At 39.0% G+C, this 24,369-nt stretch overlaps 1 protein-coding gene across 4 annotated transcripts in view; it reads right to left on the bottom strand.

Moving 5' to 3' along the window:
• Positions 1–24,369, bottom strand: part of FNIP1 (folliculin interacting protein 1) — a 120,228-nt gene that overhangs the window by 8,189 nt on the left and 87,670 nt on the right. For all 4 annotated transcript variants that reach the window (XM_069483589.1, XM_069483588.1, XM_069483587.1 and 1 more), the window contains 5 exons: positions 21,662–21,747; positions 15,605–15,751; positions 14,743–14,912; positions 10,454–11,873; positions 9,500–9,668 (listed from right to left, as the gene is read on the bottom strand). In XM_069483589.1, the coding sequence (XP_069339690.1) occupies positions 9,500–9,668; positions 10,454–11,873; positions 14,743–14,912; positions 15,605–15,751; positions 21,662–21,747 (1,992 nt within the window). The remainder of the gene's footprint in view (positions 1–9,499; positions 9,669–10,453; positions 11,874–14,742; positions 14,913–15,604; positions 15,752–21,661; positions 21,748–24,369) is intronic.

The following is a 24,369-nucleotide window of genomic DNA, read 5'->3' on the forward strand; positions in this document are numbered from 1 at the left end:
CCAAAAATAACCATTAAGTACAGAGCGCAACTATCAGAAACACAGCGGCCCTACGCTCAGTCCTTCAACTCTCCTTCCATCTGCAAAGGAAAAGGTTTATTCACCACCAGCCAACTGCAGTAGCAGCAGAAAGACTGAGATTAAAACTGCAGTTTGAAACACTCAGATCCAACAGCCTTTCCTCTAACTTTTACTGTTACTACAATCAGGATAAGGTACTACAATAAAATACAAAAATAGAAGCTTGCTCCTGGATAAATCCAGACTTGGCATTCTCAAATGATATTCCTTTGCCAAGTTAATGAACAACCAACCTGAGTAAGTGTCCAGGACAGACGCTAAGGAAACAAAGACAACAGAGCTAACACTCTTTCGTGAGGGAGATCAAAATAAACACACCCAGCTATTAAAAAAACATGTGACAGTGAAGCAGGAACCAAGTGCTGGGGAGGAGAGGAGGGCGCCTGTGGGGACTGCGTGGCAGGGGCTCCACAGTGGGCAGGACATAGGAACATGACACTGAAGTAGGTAAGATCAGATTTCTGGTGAAAGTGGGAGAGAAACAATGGACGATCCTGCTAGAGGCGGCGTGACGAGAAGGCTGGGACACACAGCAGGTGCATACGGCTAAATCTGCGAGAAACGATACTGAGAAACAGGGCGGAAGCGAGTGGCAAAGAGAAAGCCCAGAAAGAGACACTGCAAAGATTTTCCATGGATACCTGAACTTTATAATTGTTTTTTATAAAATGGTACTCTAATACTTCTTATTCACCTCTTGCCAAAAATATAACACTTTTCTATTTACCAACTTAATTATGAACATATAATTTTGACAAGGATATATACATTTGTGATACTGTGACATATATACAGTCAACCATTGAACAATACGAGTTTGAACTGCCCAGGTCCACATATATGTGGATGTTTTTCAATAAATATATTGGAAAAGTTTTTGTAGATTTGTGAGAGTTTGAAAAAACTCACAGATGAACTGTATAGCTTAGAAAAATCAAAAAAATTAAGAAAAAGTTAAGGCCGGGCGCGGTGGCTCACGCCTGTAATCCTAGCACTCTGGGAGGCCGAGGCGGGTGGATCGCTCAAGGTCAGGAGTTCGAGACCAGCCTGAGCGAGACCCCGTCTCTACTAAAAATAGAAAGACATTATATGGACAACTAAAAATCTATATAGAAAAAATTAGCCGGGCATGGTGGCGCATGCCTGTAGTCCCAGCTACTCGGGAGGCTGAGGCAGTAGGATCGCTTAAGCCCAGGAGTCTGAGGTTGCTGTGAGCTAAGCTGACGCCACGGCACTCACTCTAGCCTGGGCAACAAAGTGAGACTCTGTCTCAACAAAAAAAAAAAAAAAAAAAAAAAGAAAAAGTTAGATATGTCAATATGCATAAAAACATAGGTAGATGGCAGGCATGGTGTACACGCCTGTAATCCTGGCTACTTGGGAGGTTGAGGTGGGAAGATCACTTGAGCCCAGGAGTTAGAGACCAGCCTGAACAACACAGAGAGACCCTGTCTCAAAAAAAAAAGTAGATACTAGTTTATTTTATCATTTACCACCATAAATATATATAAATTATAAAAAGTTAAAATTTATCAAAACTTAAACACTTAACAGATGTACATGGTACAATCTGCAGCCAAGAGAAATGTAAACAAATGTAAAGTTGCAGTATTGAACCATAACTGCATAAAATTAACTGTAGTACAATACTGTACTACCATAATAATTTCATAGCCACCACCTGTTGCTATTGCAACAGTGTTGCAAGTATGCACTTCAAATGTCATGTGACACTAACCATCTCTGCATGAACAGTTTATTTCTCCAGTAAATTGTATATTGCAGTAAAAAGAGACCTCTTGAGTTTCTTGTGTTTTTTTTTTTTTTACCATGCTTAGTGCAATATTGAAAAACATGAATAACACCATAGGATCCATAAAAGGTGCTGCTAATGATGCTGGAAGTACTCACAAGAAACAGAGAAAAGTCATGACATTACAAGAAAAGGCTGAACTCCTTGATATTACCAGGGATTGAAGTCTGCAGCTGTGGTTGCCCATCATTTCAGAATAAACGAATCCAGTGTAAGGACCAATGTAAAAAAAAGACATCTGTGAAGACTTAACTGCAGCTACACCAGCTGGCATGAAAATATTGCACTTTTTGCAAAAAATATCTTTTCATCTTGTATTGAAAATGCAGCTTTTATGTAGGTGCAACACTGCTATGAGAAAGGCTTAACTATAGAAACTAGTATGATTCAAGAAAAAGCAGTCATTACATGACAACTTAAAGCAAAAGGAAGGTGAAGCATCTAAAGCTGAAGAATTTAATGCCAGCAAAGGATGGTTTGATAATTTTAGAAATAAATTTGGCTTAAAAGAAAAAGAAAATCAAGGTAACAAAAGAACCAGCTTTTGCAGACCAGGAGGCAGCAGGCAAGTTCCCAGATGCCATGAAGAAAATCGCTGATGAGAAAAGGTATTCCTGGACAGGTTTTTATGCAGACAAAAGTACCTTATTCTCAAAAACAAAAAACAAAAACAAAAACAAAAAGAACATTTATTAGTAAGGAAGAGAAGTGAGCACCAGGATTTAAGGCAGGAGGAGACAGGCTAATTCTACGGTTTTTTGCAAGTTAGGATTAAGATCAGGATTGCTCTTAGCTGCTAACTCCCAGCCTTGAAAGGAAATGATGGACAGCAGCTGCCAGTCTTTCGGTTATACAACGAGAACACTTTTTCTGGACTGGTTCCATTGATTTGTCCCTAAAATCAAGAAGAACCTTGTCAGTATGAACTGCCTTTTGAAAGTTCTTTTGGTATTAAGACAATGCCCCTGGTCACTCAGAACCGCACAAGTTCAACACACCCAAAACACTGAACTGGTACAGTTGTCCCCAAACACAACATCCCTGACCCAGCCTCTACATCCAGAGGTCTTAAGGACCATTAAACATGGTACTCTGTGGAAAGAACTGTCAATGCTATGAAGAGGAGCCCTACAGAGAGATCATGATTAAATCTGGAAGGATTATGCTACTGAAAATGCCATCATTGTGATAGAAAAAGCTGTGAAAGCCGTCAAGCCCAAAACAGTAAATTCCTGATGGGGAAAACTGCTCAGATGTTGTGCATGACTTCACAGAATTTATGACAGAGCCAATCAAGGAAATCATGAAAAAGATTGTGGATATGGGCGGGGGGAGGGAGGTGACACACCAGAGGAATGAACCGAAATGACTTGATGGGGATGAATTCTTCCAACCAGTGCCAGACAAGAGGAAGAAGATGAAGAAGAAGCAGGGTCAGAAAACAAATTGACTCTAGAGAATCTAACAGAAGGGAACCAACTATTCAAGGCTGCTTTTGACTTCTTTTACAACATGGACCCTGCTATGATATGGACACTGAAACCAGAACAAATGGTGGAAGAAAGATTGGTACTGTACAGACACATTTTTAGAAATGAAAAGAACAGTCAGAAAAATATGATGATGCACTTCCATAAAGGTACACCAGGTGTGGCTGCCTCTCCTGCCTTCCCTTCCACCTCCTCTACCTCTTAACCCTCCGCTAACCTTGAGACGATAAGATCAACACCTCCTTTTCCTCCTCCTCCTCCTCCTCCTCCTCAGCCTACTCAACATGAAGATGATGAGGATAAAGATCTTCATGATGATCCACTTCCATTTAATGAATAGTAAATATATTTTCTCTCCCATATGATTTTCTTATGACCATTTTTTCTCTTGCTTACTCTACTGTAAGAGTCTAGTATTTAATACATATAACATACAGATATGTACTAACTGACTGTTTATGTTATGGGTATGGCCTGGTCAACAGCAGGCTATTAGCAGTTATAAATCTGGGGGGAGTCTAAAGTTATACATGGATTTCTGAGGGTTAATGCTCCTGACCTTCCTGTTGGTCAAGGGTCAACTACATTTGGTCTTCATCTCATTGCCTGGCATATGCTCCTAAAATCCTTGGAATCTCCAAAGCAATAACTTTTTGTATGCTAATGAGTTGAATGATGGTTCACAGGCCCCAGGTAGCTACAGGATGAGGACTGGTCACCAGAAAAACCCAGAAGAATTCGAAGTTTGGAACTTTCAGCCCCACCCCAACCTCCCGGCAGGGGAGAAGGGGTGAAGAGGTTAAGCTGATTGCCAGTGGCTAATGATTTCTATACAATGAAGTCTCCATGAAACCCCAAAAGGACAGGGTTGGAGAGAGGTTCCAGAGAGCTGCACACATGGGTTTCTGAAGGGCGGCACGTCTGGGGAGCACAGACGCTCCACCCCCCTTTCCACACCGTGGCCTTACGCATCTCCTCATCTGCATCATTTGTAATATCCTTTATAAGAAACCAGTGGCCCCAAGTGTCTCCCTGAATTCTGTGAACTGCTCTAGGAAATTAATCAAAGCCTAGGAGGGGATCATGAGATCCCAGTTTACAGCTGGTCAGTCAGAAACAGGTAGAACAATCTGAGGCTGAGAACTGGCATCACGAGTGGGGGCAAGGGGCAGTCTTGTAAAAATTAACAGGAAAATATCTAATCCCACAATCTCCTAGTGACAGTTAAAGATCAATCCTATGAGTTCTCTCACGAAGACACCCTGCAGGAGTTCTGTTCTGCACAACTTTTAAAAAGAACTACATAGACGGAAAAGAGATTTAAGATTTTCTTTCTTAAAATTGCTTTTGAGGATCTGTTTTTACAGAGCTCCTGAGTGAACAGCTGGCCTCAGCCACCTCAAGGGCAGAGTCACATCGGCGACGATCCCCTCTCCAAGGACCGGCAGGAGAGCCCGTCCCGGCTTCTGCCCTCATCTTGCCACTAGAAGAAGGGAAGGAGTGGATGCAGCAGTTTCTCACAGCAATCGCTATTTTTTCCTTTCTCTTTGTCCCCATAAAAACCAACCAGCCTCCAGGTCTCTGCGCCGGCGCCTCCCTTCCCATCTGCGTTCCTCACCACACAGCTCCCCTCTCTCTTTCTCCGGCCCTGTTCCCACCTGCGACAAGTAAATAAACAACTTCTTCCCATCCTAAACCAAAACAAGCCAGATAGAGAAGACTGGAAAAAATAAGCAATCCTTTAATGCAAAGACAGATGTCCATCTGCTAGACAGAACAGCAGAGAACCAAAAGCTCGCCAGACAGACAAAGCAAGGAAGCAGTGACTGATTTTAATGAGACAGCAATAGGTGAACTCTCCAACCAAGAATTCAAAGTATCAGTTTTAAGGAAACTCGGGGATCTCCCAAGATAACACAGAAAAGCAATTCAGAATTCCATCAGAGAAATTTAACAAAGAGATTGAAATAATAATAAAAAAGTCAAACAAATGTTGGAACTGAGAAATACATTTGCTGAACTGAAAAATTCATTAGAGACTCTCAACAGCAGAATGGATCAAGCAAAGGAATAAAACCAACGAGCTTGAATACAGGCTGTTTGAAAATACACACAGTAAGAGAACAAAGGAGAATAAAAAGAAACAAAGATTGCCTACAAGATATGAAAAATGACCTAAAAGACCAAATCTAAGAATTAAAAGTTATTCAAGATGCAGCTGAGCAAGATCAAGGGGTAGAAAGCTTATTCCAACAGTTTACAATAATCTATTATATATATCAAATAGTTAGACGAGAATAATTTGAGTGCTTCTAGCATAAAGACAAATATTTAATGTGATCAATATCCCAATTATACTGATTTGGTCTTTATAAATTATAAAATTAAATTATCACATGTACCCCCAAAATATGTACATGTATTATGAATGAATAAAAAAAATTTTTAAAGGAAGAATTAAATAGTAGTTACTCAAACGCACATTAGGAGCCGTTTACAAGGGGGGCGGGGCCTGGAGGCGGCGCCGCTCAGTTTGGAATCGCTGTTGTCACTCACGGGATCGCCACGTGCAATGCCCCGATCGGATAAAACTTCAGTCCAACCGACCCAGCTCCCCGCTCCACCTCAGCTTCCACAGAAGACCACCTACACTCAACCACACACTCCCCACCAGACTGTGCAGTGGTCTCCTCCTGCAGTGTTACCAAGCGTGTTGTATGCAGCTTTAGATACTGAGTCACAACACGGGCAGTGCGTGTATGTGAGGGAGATGAAGCTTTATTCTTCTGAAACCCTCCCCTCTGAGTTCCGTGACTGCTACAATACAAACTAACCTACACTCTTGTCAAACTTCTCTCCTGAAGTCAAACTTCTCTCCTAGGCAAGTCCAGAACCCTCAACACTTAAACTCCAAAGTCCTCAAGTATCCCTCTCGACGTGGCATCTCCACTCTGTTGCAGTGGACGCCCATTCTCGCCACTCGTACCTTCCTTTTTTTAATGTTTTCTGCTACATTCATTCATATACTTGGCCCTATTTCCTGTTACTAAGTAAATAATGTGAAGTCAGTTAGTATTTCTTTCTCATCTACATATCCCTTGGAGTCTTAGTGCTATGTTCAAAACCTAGTTAAGTTAGTAAATATTTATCTAATTGGTAGGAAAGATGATGCAAATGGCTTTTAAATATTAAGATCTCAAATTTTGATAATTTTTTCACAAACTGTGTTTTTATCTAGATTTGCCATAATTTCTCACTATATAACAAAACACCAAACTTTACAACTTTGGTAACTTTCTACAGACACAGAAAGTTTAAATCTTTCTGACTAAGAATTAAATGACTGCTTGTTCACTCAGCCACATTTTCCCACCCATGATTTCCCAGTTGACTTTCTCTATTTCCTTTTAAGCACTTTTTATTTGAAGGGTGGGTGAATATTGTTATTTAAAAAAAATTATTAAGGTGACATATGTAATTGAAGGGAGAAACAGAAAATTCAAGAAACCAATAAATTGAGACTTCAATACTCCACCCTCAAAAAAACAATAGAACCCAAATAGAAAATCAGCAAGGACACATAAGACTTGAAAAAGGCTATTAACAAACATGACCTGATATCCACAGAACAACCCACCCAACAACAGTAGAGTAAACATAGTCTTTTTTTTTTTTTTTTTTGAGACAGTCTCTCTCGCTTTGTCACCTCAGCTAGAGTGCCGTGGTGTCATCATAGCTCACTCACTGCAACTTCAAACTCCTGGGCTCAAGCAGTCCTCCTGCCTCAGCCTCTAGAGTATCTGGGACCACAGGCATGCGCCACTGTGCCTGCCTAATTTTTCTATTTTTAGTAGAGACGGGGTCTCATTCTTGCTCAGGCTGATCTCAAACTACTGAGCTCAAGTGATCCTCCTGCCTCAGCCTCTCGGAGTGCTGGGATCACAGGCGTGAGCCAGCACATCTGGCCTTATATAGTATTTTCAAGTGTACATGAGCATTCTCCAGGATAGATCATACGCTAAGGCATAAAACAAGTGTAAGTCTCAATAAATTTAAAAGGACTGAAATGATACAAAGTATGCTCTCCAACTGTAATGGGACTAAATTAAAAATTAACAATAAAAAATTTGGGAATTCTACAAATACTTGCAGATTAAACAGCACACTTCTAAATAACCCATGGGTCAAAGAAAGTATGAGCAAAATTAGAAAATATTTTGAGACGATTGAAAATGAAAACACAACAGATCAAAATTTATAAGTTTCAATTAAAGCAGTGCTTAGAAGAAAACTTATAGCTTTAAATACCTATATTAGAAAAAAAAAATAAATCGACCTAACCTTCTACCTTAATAAACTAAAAAAAAAAAAAAAAAAAAGAGCAAACTAAACCCAAAACAAGCAGAAAGAAAGACATAATGAAGATTACAGTACAAATCAATGAAAATAGAAAACGGAAAAATAGAGAAAAATCAACAAAAACAGAAGTTATTTCTTTGAAAAGACCAACAAAATTGACAAATCTTCATTTAAAATGAGAATCGGCAAAATGTTTCTCTAAAGAGGCAGATAGAAAAGATTTTAGGATTTGGGGGCTAAAAGGTCTCTGTCTCAGTGACTCAGACTCTGCTGTCGAGCATGAAAACTGCAGGAGAGTCTGTAAGTGGATGGCTGTGGCCTTGTGCCAGTAAAACTGTCTACAAAAAGCAGGACCAATCGGCACACTGGCCATAGCCTGCTAATCTTTGAGACCTCTGGGAAAAAAATATCTACAATTTAAGCCAAACCATAAATGAACAACTCTTTGAAGCAGTTCCCATCTTTGGGGAAAAAAGCAAACAAATAAAAAAAAACATAGATTACAAAATCCAGGAACATAAAAGGGGACATCACTTACAACCTTATAGAAATTAAAAGGATTATCTATACTATACTAAAATCTATACTATGAACAACCTAATTCTAATAAATTAAAACACTGAAATGAAACTGATAAATAGTACCAATCCTCTAGAAATTCTTCTAAAAAACAACAGAGGTGGGAACACAATCCAACGCATTCTACGGGGCCAGCATTACCCAGGGATCAAAGTTAGACACAGACATTAAAAGAAAACTACAGACCAGCATCTCTCTTGAACACAGACTCCAAAATCCACAACAAAATATTAGTAAATCAAATCCAGCAACATATAAAAAAATTATATACCACAACCAAGAGGGATTGTTTCCTAGGAATACAAGGGTTGGTTTAACATCTAAAAGTCAATCAGTGCAATCCACGACATCAACACTTTAAAGAAGAAAAACCACATGATCATCTGAACAGACACACAGTAAAAGCACTTGACAAAATCCCACACCCATTTATAACGTGAAGGATGGGAGGAAACCCTCAAGACCAGGAATAAAGGGAACTCCCTTTACCTGATAAAGAACCACACAGCTAACACAGCTTAACCGTGAAAGACTTAGTGTTTTCCACTGAGATCAGGAACAAGACAACAATGTCCGCTGCTGCCACTTCCATGCAACATTGTACTCAAGGCTCCAGCCAGTACAATGGGGGGGCGGGGGGGGGGGGGGGGAGAGGAAAAGGCATCCGGATAGGAAAGGAAGATGTAACACTGTCTGTTCACTGTAACATGAGCCTGGGTGTAGAAAACCGTAAGAAATCTTAAAAAAAAAAAAAAAAACCTAATAGAATTAATAAGAGTTCAGAAAGGACACAGGACACATTATCATATCAATATACAAAAACCAACAATACTTCTATATATAACCAATGAATAATCTGAAAAGGAATTAAGAAAATAATTCCATTCACAGTTAAGTATTTTCAAATTGTGATGCTGTGAATAATCTAGTTGATGGACACCCACGAATACACAAAGTACTTTCTGTGTTTCAGATTTCCGCTTGGACAGCTTCCTGGAACTTTATTTGCTTCCACAGTGATAGGTACAAAGATGCAGGTGTTGTACATAAACTGATGGGTTCAGAAAACAGTGCCTGTGTTACATACAGTAAAGTGTGTCCAAAAACACAAGGCAATTCCGGGTTCTGCTGGTAAGAGTTCGTGTTAAATGAATTCAAGAACAGTAAGGTCACTCACCTGCACAGCATGAGACAAATCTGACACCAGACACTGACGGAGCCTCTCATCACTCCCAATTCCTTGAAGAACAAAGTCAGGCACGTAAGATGAGCAGTAGCCACCCAGCAAAGACCTCCCAAAGTTGGCAATGTTGGGCTGAACAGCACTCACTTCAACTAACTTTGACCTAGAAGAAAAATCCCCAAAAGGGAACATATAACTAGTGAGAAACATATTTAACCAGCAAAAAAATTGTGAACTCTACTAGTCTGTATTTCCAGTACCATTGTTTTCCACAAAATATAGTCAGAATAAAATTATCCTTAAATAAAAACTGGCTCAAGTGCTCAATCAGACCACAAAATACTCCTTCTCCAGAGAAGGTCTGATGAACAACTTTGTGATGAGGTGGACATCAATCTTTCATAACAGACTTTAGGAGAGCTGTCCCATGTGTTTTTAACCCACTCCTAACACAACCAGATTATTAAAACCATCATCCAAAACAAAGTAGCCAAACACCTCACGAGTCCAAAGCCGGGCACATAACATTTCTCAAGCGGGAGACCTTCTCCTTAACTGCTTGACCCAGGGTACACATCCCCACGTTCCCCTTAGTCTTGGCCAAATCCGTTTCTAACAGTGATTTGCCACCTTCTCCGTGACTGCCTTTCCCAAACTGTCAGGATCAGCATAGGTCCCTTTGGGAGCGTAATCCACTCCTAAATGGCTTGAAAACTCCTAAGCAGCAAGAAATCTTCTACGTATCAACCAGATCCTTTAACTCTCTGGTGCCATCACAAAGCCTTTCTGAGGTGCTGGTGGGGCTGAGCCTTTAGTCCTTCATAAGAGTAAGGGCATATGATTAAGAAAAGAGAATTTGTTCAGGACAACCACCTTCAGAGACCAGCTAAGCAAAAGAATGGTACATATTTATAAAGGGCCTATTATGGGTGGAAACTTCCTACTTACCCAGGAAAAGGTATCTCATCCTCTTCTGCCCAGTCTTCTTGCTCTCCTCCATAGTAACTGCTGGCTTGTCTAGTCACATCATGACCTGTGTCTTCACTTTCACTGTCCCCAAGGGCACTATCTGAACTTTCATTTCTTGGAATATCCCATTCAGTTCCTACAGCCATTTTTTTCTCTGAACTCTCTTTATCCCCATGGGGGACAAGAATGGAGAGTGTGTCTCTTTGGTCCTGCTGAGGAAAGCAGGTTTTACAGGAATCTTGGTGAACTGTTTCTATACACTTACAAAGTTCATTGTTTTGTTTGTTATTTTTCATACACAATCTTTTTGAAAACTCTAACATACAGCAGTATTCTTTACTATCTGTACTTGTTTTAACTGGAACATCATCAATAGTCCTAGTTTCAATTGAATCATCATTAAAATATTCATCAAATAAGCTCATGCTTTCTGGGTCTGAATGACTCCAACAGGGAAGCTCACAGGGCTCTCCAGAAACCACGTTCTGTGTATCAGACTCTCTAGGTTGGTCCTTGGCCGTTTGCTGAGCTTCCTGACGCGGATCAGCAGCCGCCCCTGCCTCCGCCGGTGGTGCGGTGTGATGCCTGGCGATCTGCTCCACCACCGCCTGACTCCGGAGCTCAGTGTCGGAATCGGGCGACATGGAATCCCCGATCAGGAAAGTCACCTTCGTCTGTGTTGCCTCACAAGAAATCGCAGCAGGCACCATCTTATCCGGAGGCTTCTTTTCCACAGCCACTCCTGTGGGTCTCACGGCTTTGCTCGTGTGACTGCTGGCATCCAGCAGCTCCTGACTGTGCCACGTCTCCTCCGCTGGCTCCAGGCCTGACGCTGACGGCGCACAGGTGTCTCCCGGGGCAGCCCCCGTGTGAACAACCGTCTCCAGCTTGGGGTCAAGGCAAGTTCTCAACTGATCTCTGCACTGCTTCCCGTCAGCAGCACTTTCTCCTTGGCAGTCAGGAGGAGAGATCAGCCGGCACTGGTCTGAAATTCCCAGCAGCTCCTTAGAGCTGTTTTGAGTATCTTCTCTCTCTTGTTGTGAAACATTCTCTACACTCTGCCCAAGGAGCGGCCGACTACAATATTTACAGTTACAGTTAGGAGTTCTTGTGTCCTCTGACTCTTTAAAGAGCAAACTGCTTTTGTTTCTGTGCATTGTGACAAGCACGTACTCCGACTCTTCGATTTCACCTTTCTCCAACGTGGTGGTGATCACTGTGCCTGGCATGACAATGGCCTCGTCTTCTCCACTTTCTAAAAGATGGGTTTCTTGAAGCTCAGAGCATCTTATGAAGTAAGTAAGAAAGTAAAGCAGCCTCTGGACCATGTCTTGTCGTTTGCCAACGACCACCGTCCTCGCTAACCGCACGGGGGAGCCAATGGCGCCATACAAGTCTCCTGCAACGAAAACATCAGTTAATGGACACATCCTCTACTCGTCCAGCTAAGCCGGCTGTTTGCAGTGATCAGAAACCTGCTCTTATTGTATGAGGTTTCATTGTATTCAGGTTTCATTCTTAGTTCTTTAACAAATGAGTGGCTATTCAGGAGACTAGGAGGCGATGAATGGTCTTAACCAGAGAGAAAGGTGAATGAAGAGGTTTTCTAGCTTCTTCCTCAAACAGCTGCTGTGCTTGTGAAACCTCAAAGAGCCAGTTCTGAAAGTCACGTATGGTAGAACATCCTCTGCACCAGGTCCTAAGCAGAGTACTTTTGCCGCAGGAGGACAGTGAGTGCTGCCTGAGGGACTCTGCACAGGGGCTCCAGCTGCGTGCGGTGCAGCAAGGGAAAGCACAGGACCCGCTGCCTCGCGAGGACGGGACGGGAGCAGCAGTGGGCGCAGCAGAGCCAGGACCGTCACCCCACACACGTCACTGTCCCCGAGTTAGACCACATCCGTGAGCTTCAGCTGCTGCTGCCCTCACCAGGACCCCACACCACCAATTCCCACGTTTTTAGAAGCCTGTTTCCCCTTCTACTGCCTACAAGGTTGCGGAGTCAGGATGGGCCACAAGGGCAGGAAGAAGAGATTCATCCTGAGAGGAAGACAAAGGGCAACAAACTCAGCCATGTGGTCTGTTTTCACTGTTCTACCCATAGTGGACATGAACAGACATTATATTAAGGGAGGGGACCTAAGAGTTATCAATATCATTTCTATGCTATAGCTCAAATTAAACCAATAATTTGAATGCCAAAACAATGACTTAAAAATGAAAAATACAAAGGCATTAATTTAAATTTAATTCAATTTTTGCAAGTTATCAGTAGACCCATTTAAAATCCTCTATGTTTACTTTACAAAACACCCCCACACTTTTTAAAGGAACAGACATAAGTAGGTCTCAAATAAATATATGCTATAGATTAAATATTATGATAAATTTTCTCCTCTGGCTAAGACAATGGCTCAAATATCATTCCACTGTTGTAAACTAATCTCAAAATTCCCACTAATTACCAAATACATTGAAACTGCTCTGGCATAGCAAGTGAGTCTTTTGTGACTGGTCCCACTTTATTTTTCCAGCTTTATCTTCGTGTAGCTAGCCGCCTTCATCTTTATTCACCCCCAGCTCCACTTAAACTGGGCCACTGACTGTGCCCGGCACTTGTGGCATCTCCACTCCACTCATCCGTGTACCACCCCTTCCTGCTGCGTCTCTCCCAGCCCAAGGATTTTCATTTCACTCAAACATCCTCACTTGGGTAAGAAAAGTCGACCCTTTTTATTTGAACTCCCACTGAACTTTTCATGTCTCTTACAGTTCTTCTTTGAATTACTACTACTGTCTACATATAATCACCTCCAGTATTAGACTTAGGCAACTTCAAAGGGCAAAGATGAAATCATTCATCTTTATACCCTTGGTGTTCTTTGCACAGAGCCTTAAATATCACACACTCAACAAATGATTGTAGAATGAAAAACAGATTTTAAATGTCCCAACTAAAAAAATACTATTGAATTACTTGATTTTAAAAAGTTATTATCATGCAATGGAATATAATAATTCCCAGCATTAAAAAGGAATGAACTATTAATATAAGTAAATCCCAATTGCGTTGAATGAAAGAAGTTAGACCAAAAAAAAACCAAACAAACAATGTACTGTATGATTCTATTTATATAAAACTCTAGGAAATACAAACTAATCTATTGTGACAGAAAGCAGATCAGTGGCTGCCAGGGGATGAGGAAAGCGGAACGGGGAGGCTGGGGAGGGGGAGGAGGGAGGGGTTACATAAGGGCATGAAGAACTTTTGGAAGTGATGGATGTGTTCATCATTTTGATTTTGGTGATGGTTTTAGAGGCATACATATTGACAAAATTCATCAAATTGTGTATTTCAAATATGTGTTTACTGTATGTCAACTGTAACTCAGTAAAGTGGAATGTAGGAAGGGAAGGAGGGAACAAGGAAGGAAACAGAGAGGGAGGTAAGTGTCTTGAATGGATAAGCCACAGGACAATCTGCCTGGCAAGTTCAATCACAAGAGCAACCTAGGGGAAGTTTCTACCAGGTCACCAAAATGTTCCCATCTTACTCTTCCCCAGTCACCTAAGAGCAACAGAGTAAGAGGAGGAGTAATTAGCAGCTACATGTATCAGGCACTGTCCTAAACACTTTACCTGTATAAGCTCATTTAATTTTCATAACTTTTTAAAGTATATACTATCTATTATTACCCCCACTTTATAAATGAGCACACTGTGATTCAAAGGTGGTACGTCTGACTCCACACTGGGTGCTTATTTTAAGCACCCTGCTAACTGCCTCCCTAACACCTGTGAACTTACCAATCATCAGTCTCCCCATTACCAATTTATTTAGTGGTGCTTAGCACTAAGGGAAACACATTCCAAAATGACTCATCGAACAAACAAAAGCGAAACAATAGAAACCTTAGTGAACTGCTTCTCCAGCAACCAGATTTATTCACAGGTGACTTTGCTGATTTACTCTTTCTGGAAAAAATACCTAACACAAAGTACAAAAATGTAAAATGGCCTGAAGACTGAAGTTACTAGTAAAGCAGTTATCACCCTAGTCTTGTTCCACATGCAATTCTCTGTAAGGAATGATTATCAGCATTAAGAGGGCACAGGACAATTTAGCAGATGTGAAAGGACAAGTAAAGGGAAGATAATTTAGAATGGAGGAGGTAAAAGAAAGCATTTTATTTTTGTTTTTGCTACAAAACCAATACAGTTACACAAAAGTCTATGTATAATACATACGGTGAGGGTTTCCACATACATACCCAGTTGTGCCCAAAGTGGGTTATATGGATGAGTCTTTGCCAACATGTCCACACTCTGAGAGGAATGTTTTTCTAAAAATATTTTTATCGGTGGTTGTCCATTTGGCATGACTGTTGGAACCCAGGCAAGGTGATTGGTCAAAACCGCAGTAATGAGAGCTGGCAAGAATCTGAAAACAAAACACATCCTATCAGATTCCAGCCTGCCTTTAGGAAACCTCACACAAAGTGGAGGGACGGAGTAAGCAAGGAGAGCACACACTCTTGTGTGGCAGGTGGAATCAGAAAGGAGAGGAGAGACGAAAGGATAGGCCCACCCACCAGGATTAAAATGAAAGTTAATAAATATTTTGGTTGAGGAGGAGTTAAAAAAAAAATCTTTAAAATAAAGAGAATATACACAAGGAACTCTTTCAGAGTATAATTACAAAATAAAAATGTTATTTTACTTGAAAAACTACGGATTCTTTTCAGTGTTTAATCTGCACAGTTCATTAAGGACTCGGCCAACAGGTCCTTACATTCCAAATTACTGAATGGGAAAATGATGGAAAGTATCAAGCAAACTTTTTCTACCATCAAAGAGAATAAAAACTTCCAAATTACTCATTTGGATTCAAAAGACTTGATGAATAGTTAGAAGAAAACAATATAATAAAATATCACATTAAAAATGCATCACTGGAATCCTGGCACTTTCTCACTGTTTTGATCCTAATAATATGAACTAATTCCAGCAATAATGGGCGATTCTTCCACCTTGTAACTGGGTTTGAGCACAAGCTAGACATCTAATTACAGTAAATGATAACAGACACACACACACACCCACGCATTCATACATAAATACATAAAGTCATACTGATTTTTGGAAGCATTTTCCATTAGAAAAGTGAACTCCTTCATGAAACGATGGCAAAGCTGATTTTTTTCTGGAGTCCCCGACATCATCGTAAGCCAGACAGGTTCTCCAATTCGTGGCATCGTGTAAAGATTACAAATTGTTGTTCTAAAAAGAAGACACATTAAGAAATTTATAGTTCCCATAGTTTCACTGAATTGTGAACCAGTATGAATATGCTATATTACAATGGACAGAAGAATCAATACAGCTCACTTTAATGAGTTCTTGGTAGGGTATAAAAATCATTGCTAAGAACTTAAAAAAATAAACAAATAAAAAAGTATTTTATAGAGAAAATTACCACTAGAATACAACTAGGGATATATGAAAATGCTTATTTTTAAAGCTTAGTAAAGATGTTCAGACAGGACAGAAAATTGAATACAAACGTTTATTTCTCCTCAGTTCCAAGGCCTCAACTGAATACAACTTAAGGTTTTGGAAACAGAAAAACCACTGCAACATACAGAATTGGAGATGAATCATTAGTGAAAATAATTTCATAAAATTTTGGAAGACAAAAGACATGAAGGAATGGTGACTGAAGCAGAAGAGTAAACTACAGGCTATAGCCTCACGGCGGTGCGTGGATAAAGAGGAGCCAGTCTGCCCTGACTAAAGCAAGAAGAGGCTCAAGGTTCACAAGTGCATGGTAAAGTAGAAGCAGGAGTTTAAGACACAAGGCTGAAAATCGGGAGACTGATTCCAAGTCCACGGACGGCTGACAACCCTTCAGCCTCCCCCGACTTCCTCCCGGAATGACTGAGGACGGGAGAGAAGACATAGCTGCGGAACAGCCCAGAGGAATGACCTCCTGCGAGTCCTTCCTAACGCCCGTATCGTTCACAGTATGTAAACAGATGCAGAATGTATCTGTGGTATTAAAATTCTATGGGGGGGAGTACAGGGACAAAGATTAGGGGGAAAATGTCTAAATGTGCTCCTTCAGAGAGTGATAAGGAAAACAGATCTTAAAACACTGCCCTGAAGTGAAGTCTTCAGCTGAAAGCCTGATCACGCACAGAACTCCCAACCCACAGTCTGGCATCTCACTCTCAACTACGGAGTGGACAACAAAACACACTGATATTTAGAGAAAGCCTCCAAGGACGGAGACAGAGGAGGAAACAGAAATAACACACACATACATAAACAAAATGACTCCAGAGGAAATAGAAATAATGCACAAAACAGAAGAAAACTTTTAAATGAAACTCAAATGTACATTCTTAGAGAATATGGCAGAGAATCTATTTTTCAAAGAAAAAGATTCCTGAAAACTTCTTGCATAGAAGATTTGCTGAAATGAAAAAAATCATAGAAGGGACGGAAAAACAAGTAAGGAAAGAATACATTCACAAAAAAAGGAGAACATGAAAGAAAAGAAACCTAGAAGAACAATCCAGGAGTGCTGATCTCTAACAAAAAAGATTCCAGAAAGAAAACAGAATAGTCAAAGAAAGCAGAAAATTTACCAGACCTGAAGGACAAGATAGTGCTATCACTATATTGAGAGTATAAAAGACTAAGGGGTAGGTGTAAACTCACTTATCATGGCAGAAAATACATATGATCTAAAATTGATAAATCAACCAATAGCACTGAGTATACTATTTAACAATATGGAGGTAAATAACAGAAAATATAAGCATTAAGAGAACGTTTTGGGGAACAATGGGGTATAGGCTAGGGTTCATTTATTTTTCATTAATAGACCTTCCAGATTTTTTTTTGTTTCCTAACCATGTGAATATAGTTTCTGATTAAAAAAAAAACACCACTGTATAAATAAATGAATAAGCTGATCACTTAGAGTTTTTCATGAGTTTCTTCAGCATATTACGGTCTACTACAAAACTAGGTCTCGGGACAGAGCCAGATCACAAGCACTGGTATCAGTGCTCCTCTGAGGACCTGTCTTTACCGCTTTAGTGTTAAAGCATATGTGTTATGGCCGGGCGCGGTGGCTCACGCCTGTAATCCTAGCACTCTGGGAGGCCGAGGTGGGCGGATCGTTTGAGCTCAGGAGTTCGAGACCGGCCTGAGCAAGAGCGAGACCCCATCTCTACTAAAAATAGAAAGAAATTATTTGGACAGCTAAAAATATATATAGAAAAAATTAGCCGGGCATGGTGGTGCATGCCTGTAGTCCCAGCTACTCCGGAGGCTGAGACAGGAGGATCGCTTGAGCTCAGGAGTTTGAGGTTGCTGTGAGCTAGGCTGACGCCACGGCACTCACTCTAGCCTGGGCAACAGAGTGAGACTCTGTCTCAAAAAAAAAAAAAAAAGGCATATGTGTTATGACCTCAGAGTGCCATCAAGTGCAAGGAAATTAGCCTATTAAACAATAGTGCTTCTCACTATATGTAACTCCATGTTGTCACTAACAATCTAGCAGTAATGATTTCTTCTGCAGAAGAATAATTATGTCCTACCATTCTTAAATGGTAGGAAAAGCAAGTATTGTCAGTAAACTGTCCCCTTATTCTTCCCAGTCTGTGCCCAGAGAATGAAAGACTCCTTTGGTTAGGAGGGAACTGTGGACATGATATAGTTCTCTTTGCTTTGCATGAAGTCTAAGTAAAAAATCATCTTTGCCAGGCAGCAATGCTAACTAAACATGCTTCCTGCTTCTTTAGATTTCAGGATTTCTGTATGTATGTAAATCATTTCCTTCCTCTTCTCAACTACCCAAAATTCATTTATCATCTGGTCTCAAATAATCAAATACTTTAAAAATTATGTAATTGATAATTTTCAATAATCACTTAATTTAAAAAGTAGTCATTTCTCAGTATCCTCCGGTGACTGGTTCCAGAACCCCCTGGGTACTAAAGTCCGTGGATGCTCAACTCCCTTGTGCAAAATGACATTATATTTTCATATAACCTATGCACTTCACCCTGCATAGTTTAAACCATTTCTAGATTACTTATAATACCTAATACAATGTAAATGCTACATATATAGTTGTTATATTGCATTGGCTTTTAAATTTTTATTATTTTTAATTGTTTTAGTGCTGTTTTTTATTGGGTTTTTTTGTTTATTTTTCTTTTTCAAATATTTTCGATCTGAGGTTGAATCTGCAGGTGTGGAACCCACACATACAGAGGGCCGACTGCATGTTCCATTCTCATTATTCAAAGCAGTTATGTTCTATAAAGTGCATCCAAGCAGTGAATCAGCGAACACTGGACCTCTGCTCCTTGGGGAAATACAGGGTTAGTCAGGCTCCTGTGCGCCTCTGGTCACATTTCCATCAATCCATCAATACATAACCTTGTTTGTATGTGGGTCTCTGTTTAAGCACACCTTATTTAATACGTGTAGCTGATTTACTGACATTGAACTCACGGCCAGCAGCACTACAAATCATGCCTGAATGAAGCTTATCTAACACATGTATTTTTTTCTGTAAGGCACATCAGCCCTCTTGCAGTGAATATTAGACAACATTTCAGCACTACACTTGGGAGCCATTTTTAACAGCAAAATCACTTGTAAAAAGGATAAAATGCAAAAAACTTGGCACTAAATAAATGTCAAAAAGGACATCTGTTCACAGTATGAAAGGTGAACCAAGAGGGCAGAGCGTCGCCTTGTCTGACCCGATTTGGGAACGTGTGAGTCGGGCGACTCCAAGTTTCACTGCTCTGCATGTTTGCTCAAATTACCGCAAAAGCACTGCAAGCATACTTTGGGGTTACAAATAAATCTTTGCAAAAGGTGAATTCTCAAATACAATATTTGAGGATCAGCTATATATGTTAAAGTATTTCTAAGGTAGACTTCTTAAATATTATTGTAAGAGTTTATAAAGTATTTTTAATATATCCTAAGAATGCTTAGCAGACTTACAACCTTTCCAATTTGCACAGTGACTGAAGTAAAATAATCAAACTTAACACAAAAGGAAAGGAACACAATCACGACATATACTTTCAATGATTTTATAACTTGTATATGTTGTAAAACCGAGGCAATTTTGAAATTGTAAGTCTAGGCCTAATATCACGATAAGCTAAAATATTACCGACTGATATTAGGTTTAAGATATCTTGTTTTCAATAAACCACACACATTTCTCCTTTGCATACACAATCTCTCTCAAGAATTGCAAATGGATCATAATTTCAATGCAAAATTCCTCTCAGATGCTGATTCTGAGATCCCTGGCTAAGAGTGGAAAAGAACAACTGTGCAAGACAAGGCCATGGGTGCACCACGCAGTAGAAGAGCACAGAGGAATGACACGATTTGGTAATTGTTCTCCTTGAAAAAGTTTAAACTAATTATTGCTAAAAGAGTTTGTGAAATACAGATGCTAGCCTCTAGACTTACTGATTTGAACTACAGAAATTCGGGAAACACTTTTCAGTATGCTTGTCTAGTGATTAGCTCAGTACCTGAATGGCTTTTTTTTTAAGCACAGTTTTACGATGTAATTTAACTTCCAAACTAAACTCTAGATCAATTTCAGTTCTAACTGAATAAACCTTTCAATTCTACTTCAGTTCAATGTGTTCTTACATAAAAATTCTGATTAAAAAATATTTGAGGGTCAGGCACATTGGCTCATGCCTGTAATCCCAGCACTTTAAGAAAAAGACTTTTCTCAGACAAATAAAAACTGAGGGAATTTGTTGCCAGAAGAATTGCCATTCAAGAAGTGTTAAAAGACATTTATCAAGGAGAAGAAAATAACATAGGTCAGAAACTCAAATCTACATGAAGAAAGCAAGAGTGTCGGAAAAGTAATAAATGTAAACGAAAGTCTTATTTTTCTTATTCTTAATCACGCTAATAGAAAACTATTTGTTTAATGTAGTAACAACAGCATACTGAATGATTACAGCTAATGGAAAAATGAGTGACAGCAACGTAATACGGGATGTGGGAAAGGAACTGGGAATATTGTGTTATAAGGTACCTGTACTACCTACGAAGCAGGACACGGTTATTTAAAAGTAGAATTAGATTATGTCTATCACCATACCACCCTGAACATGCCTGATCTTGTATGAGAATAGACTTAGATTACTTGCAAATACATATGGCAAACTCTAGGGCAAACATGAGAAAACAGTGCTTTAAAGAAATACAACCGACATGCTGAAGGAAGAGAGCAAAATGGAAGCATATAAAATGCTTAAGACCCAAGAAGGAAGAAAAACAGAGGAAAAATAAAAATATAAAAAACAAGTGAAACAAACAGGAAACAGTTACAAACATGGTAGACATTAATCTAACTATTAATGTATCAATCACTTTAAATGTGAGTGGTCTAAATACATCAGTTAAAAGGTAGAGACCCAACTTCGTGTTGTCTAACAAGAAACTTTAAATATAAGGACACAGGTAGATTAAAAGTAAAAGCATGAAAAAGATATACCATATTAACACTATCAAAAGAAAGCTAGAGTAGTTACATTAATTTAATTTCACTCAAAGCACAGGTCAGAACACCAAAAATTATCAGAGATGAAGAGGGGCACTACATAATGATAAGGGGCAATTTTCAAAGAAGACGTAATAATTCTTAATGTGTATGCACTTAACAAAAGAGCATCAAAATATGTGAGGCAAAAAACTGATAGAGCTGCAAGAAGAAATAAACAAATCCATTATTATAGTTAGAAATTTAGGCCAGGCACGGTGGCTCACATCTGTAATTCTAGCACTCTGGGAGGCCGAGGTGGAAGGATCGCTTGAGCTCAGCAGTTTGAGATGAGCCTGAGCAAGAGTGAGGCTCTATCTTCTGGTCATATCTGCTTCCAAATGGTCCAGTACTGAAAATCATACTACTGATGGCTCCCAAATGTGCCTGAATCCCAAGGACATTTGAGATTTAATAACAGGAGCCACTGGTCTACTGAATTACACTCTCCTTTGACTAGAGAACAAAGAAATTTAAGAATTAAATTTTTTTTAGACAAGTTAAAGGAAAAAATTCAATTTTCCTGTGTACACTGTGAAATAACTCTGTATTATGGAAAGCTGAGGAATATGTACCTGAATTCATTTAGGGCATCAACTATTCGATTATATGCCAAACTCCTCTGACTGGCGTCAGCTGATCTCCGGCTCATTTTCATAGCCTTGAAAACAATTATTAAATAGTTAATTCTCATAGTAATCATGGGCAAAACATGAAAAAAGAAGATAAAGTCACAAATTTACACAACATTCTACCAACATATTTATCTAGAAAGAAATGAAGGCACACACATTTATAGTTACTTTCTCTTCTGCACATCTGGGCATTAACAATTGAACAAAATTCAAACTTTTCAACCGTTAAATCTCTTACTGTAACTGTCAAACCACAGAATGTCAACACACACAAAAAACTGATGTTGACAGTTTCTGCGTTACAAAAAACTTTTTTCCCCCTACACAGAATGAGACATACTGATAACTCAATAATAGCTTATAATTTTATACTTCACAGATAATGCTTTGGTTAATTTTTCTTAAAATCTAAAGATTCTACAGAAAGAAACTGAAGTTATGAGTATTATTTCTTAAAACTGTATTTAGCTGAGGTTCAAAAGCCTTGATCTAGGTTGACAAAAATGGATCAGGAGTAGGATATGTAGGTCAAAAAGAACTTGATCCATAATCTTTTAGATGTTTTCAAAGAGAATTCTGTATTCTTTATGTAATCACAAAGTGATTAAACATTTTTCAAAAAACATGTATGTAAAAGGTCAGACTACTTCAGGCCAGAAATCATATTCCTGGACATCCAAAAGCTTCATAATGTAAAAGTAAAATTTACTTTATGTTTTTTCAAACTGTTAAGAGACTCACAACTTATAAAAAAGTTAATATTCTTTTGTTAAAATTGAGTAATGTTCTTCCTTAATTTTATCAGCAATAGTACATTATAGATCTCAAAAGATAGCAGACTTTAAAATAACTGCCAAGGAGCTCAGAAACAAAATCCATAGCTTTTATTTAAAAAAAAAAAAAAAAGTACACAGTGTGAAAACTAGCTCTAGAAGGTAACTTCTTTGGATGGTCCAGTATTTAAAATATTTTATCATTAATTAACTACTATAGAACTTTCAAAATTAAGTTCAATTCAATAACATAAAAGCATTCATTTAGTTTTATCTTTCAGCTTTAATAAAAAATGGGATACTAAACTTGGAACAAAGATCCAGACAACTATGAGCACTACAATGTGTACTTGAGGTTACAGAATGGTCAATAACCTTTAATGAGTTCCATAATGCCTATTTCAAGTTTTATACAAAGCTTGAAATACTTTTTCAAGTACTTAATACTTTTTCAAATACTTAACTCAAAATGTCAGTTCAGCTGCAGCTAAATGCTGCATGTGATGACTTTTGGCAACGATAGACTATAAAATGGGACCACAATCAACTGAAGAAAATGTAACTAACTTAAGAAAACGGCCATGAAAATGGCCTTTACTCATTTGTTCAGTAAAAAAGAACTGCTACGCTGTTTTTTGACAGATTCAATGTGAGTAACCAACACCTGTGTCTCCTCTAGAGGCAGATGATCCTTAGTCACTACTGAGTTACTCAGATGCATCCTCTGGTTTCTTAACCATTTCAATTTGTCTACCCACCTCCAGCCTCTTATTCTCATCTCTTTTAACATACTGGCAAATTAATCTTCCTAAAGCATAAACTGAAAACAACCTTAAAAACGAAGTCGAAACTCCCTAGCAAGCATTCTAGATTCTTCCTCAGTGGGTCCCATTCACTTTGCCAGCTGCACCACTCACTGCTTCTCTTCATCTCCTTTCCCTGCACGTATTGTCACAAGGATTAAGAACTCTCGGTATAGCCACTGATTTCATTAGTTCAATTTCTGGGAATCTCCTCTGAAAAACAATCTGGAAAATTCACCACGATGTTAACTATAGGGTAGCAATGACTGTGAAAAAGTGGAAATGGCCGAATAAGCAAATTGTTACTTAAATTGAAGAAATCCACTAAAATATATTTAAGAACTGTGTTACAACGATGAGTTAACACATTAACTGCCACATGAGTTGTATTTAACTCATGCTAGTTTTGAGCCCAGGGCCTCAAGAGGCATGTGTAACTCACATGTCTCTTCATCTTGGGAGCCGTGAGAACTATTTTTCAAGTTGCATATAACTCACACACAGAAAAAAAAAATAATAAATTTTTCATTAAATTAGAAAGGATCATTTTGTTTTCAAAGTTTTTATTCTATTTTCATAATAAAACACCATGGCCCCGAGGAAAAAAATTTTTTTTCTAGTGTGGCAGCCAATGTGTTAAAATGTGTACATAATTTAAAAAATATGGACACAGTACAATACCTACCAAGTACAATATGCACAGAAAAGGCCTAAATACATAACACTTTCAGCATGAAAGTGAGTTGCCTGTGAGTGGCAAGAACATCAATTTTCTTGCTATTCTGCTATATCCAATTTTCAGAGCTTAATGTTTAAAAAAATCTTATATATCTTTCAAGATGCAGTCCAAATGAAACTTCTTCCCAATAAGAAGTCATTTTTCTTACCTCTGAACTACTAAAAAAAACTTTGCTCATGCTTCTTTTTTAGCTATCCTTAGGTTCTATCACATATTTCAAAATTTTCTTACTTTACCTATTTGTAGTATATATACTATTAGCAGCATTTCACAATTACTTCCTCCTTCTTGAAACACTTTATTCACTTGGCTCCCCTGCAAAAGTACTCTTCT

This window comes from Eulemur rufifrons, chromosome 10 (genome assembly GCF_041146395.1).
Source record: "Eulemur rufifrons isolate Redbay chromosome 10, OSU_ERuf_1, whole genome shotgun sequence".
In the NCBI taxonomy this organism is placed as follows: Eukaryota; Metazoa; Chordata; class Mammalia; order Primates; family Lemuridae; genus Eulemur; species Eulemur rufifrons.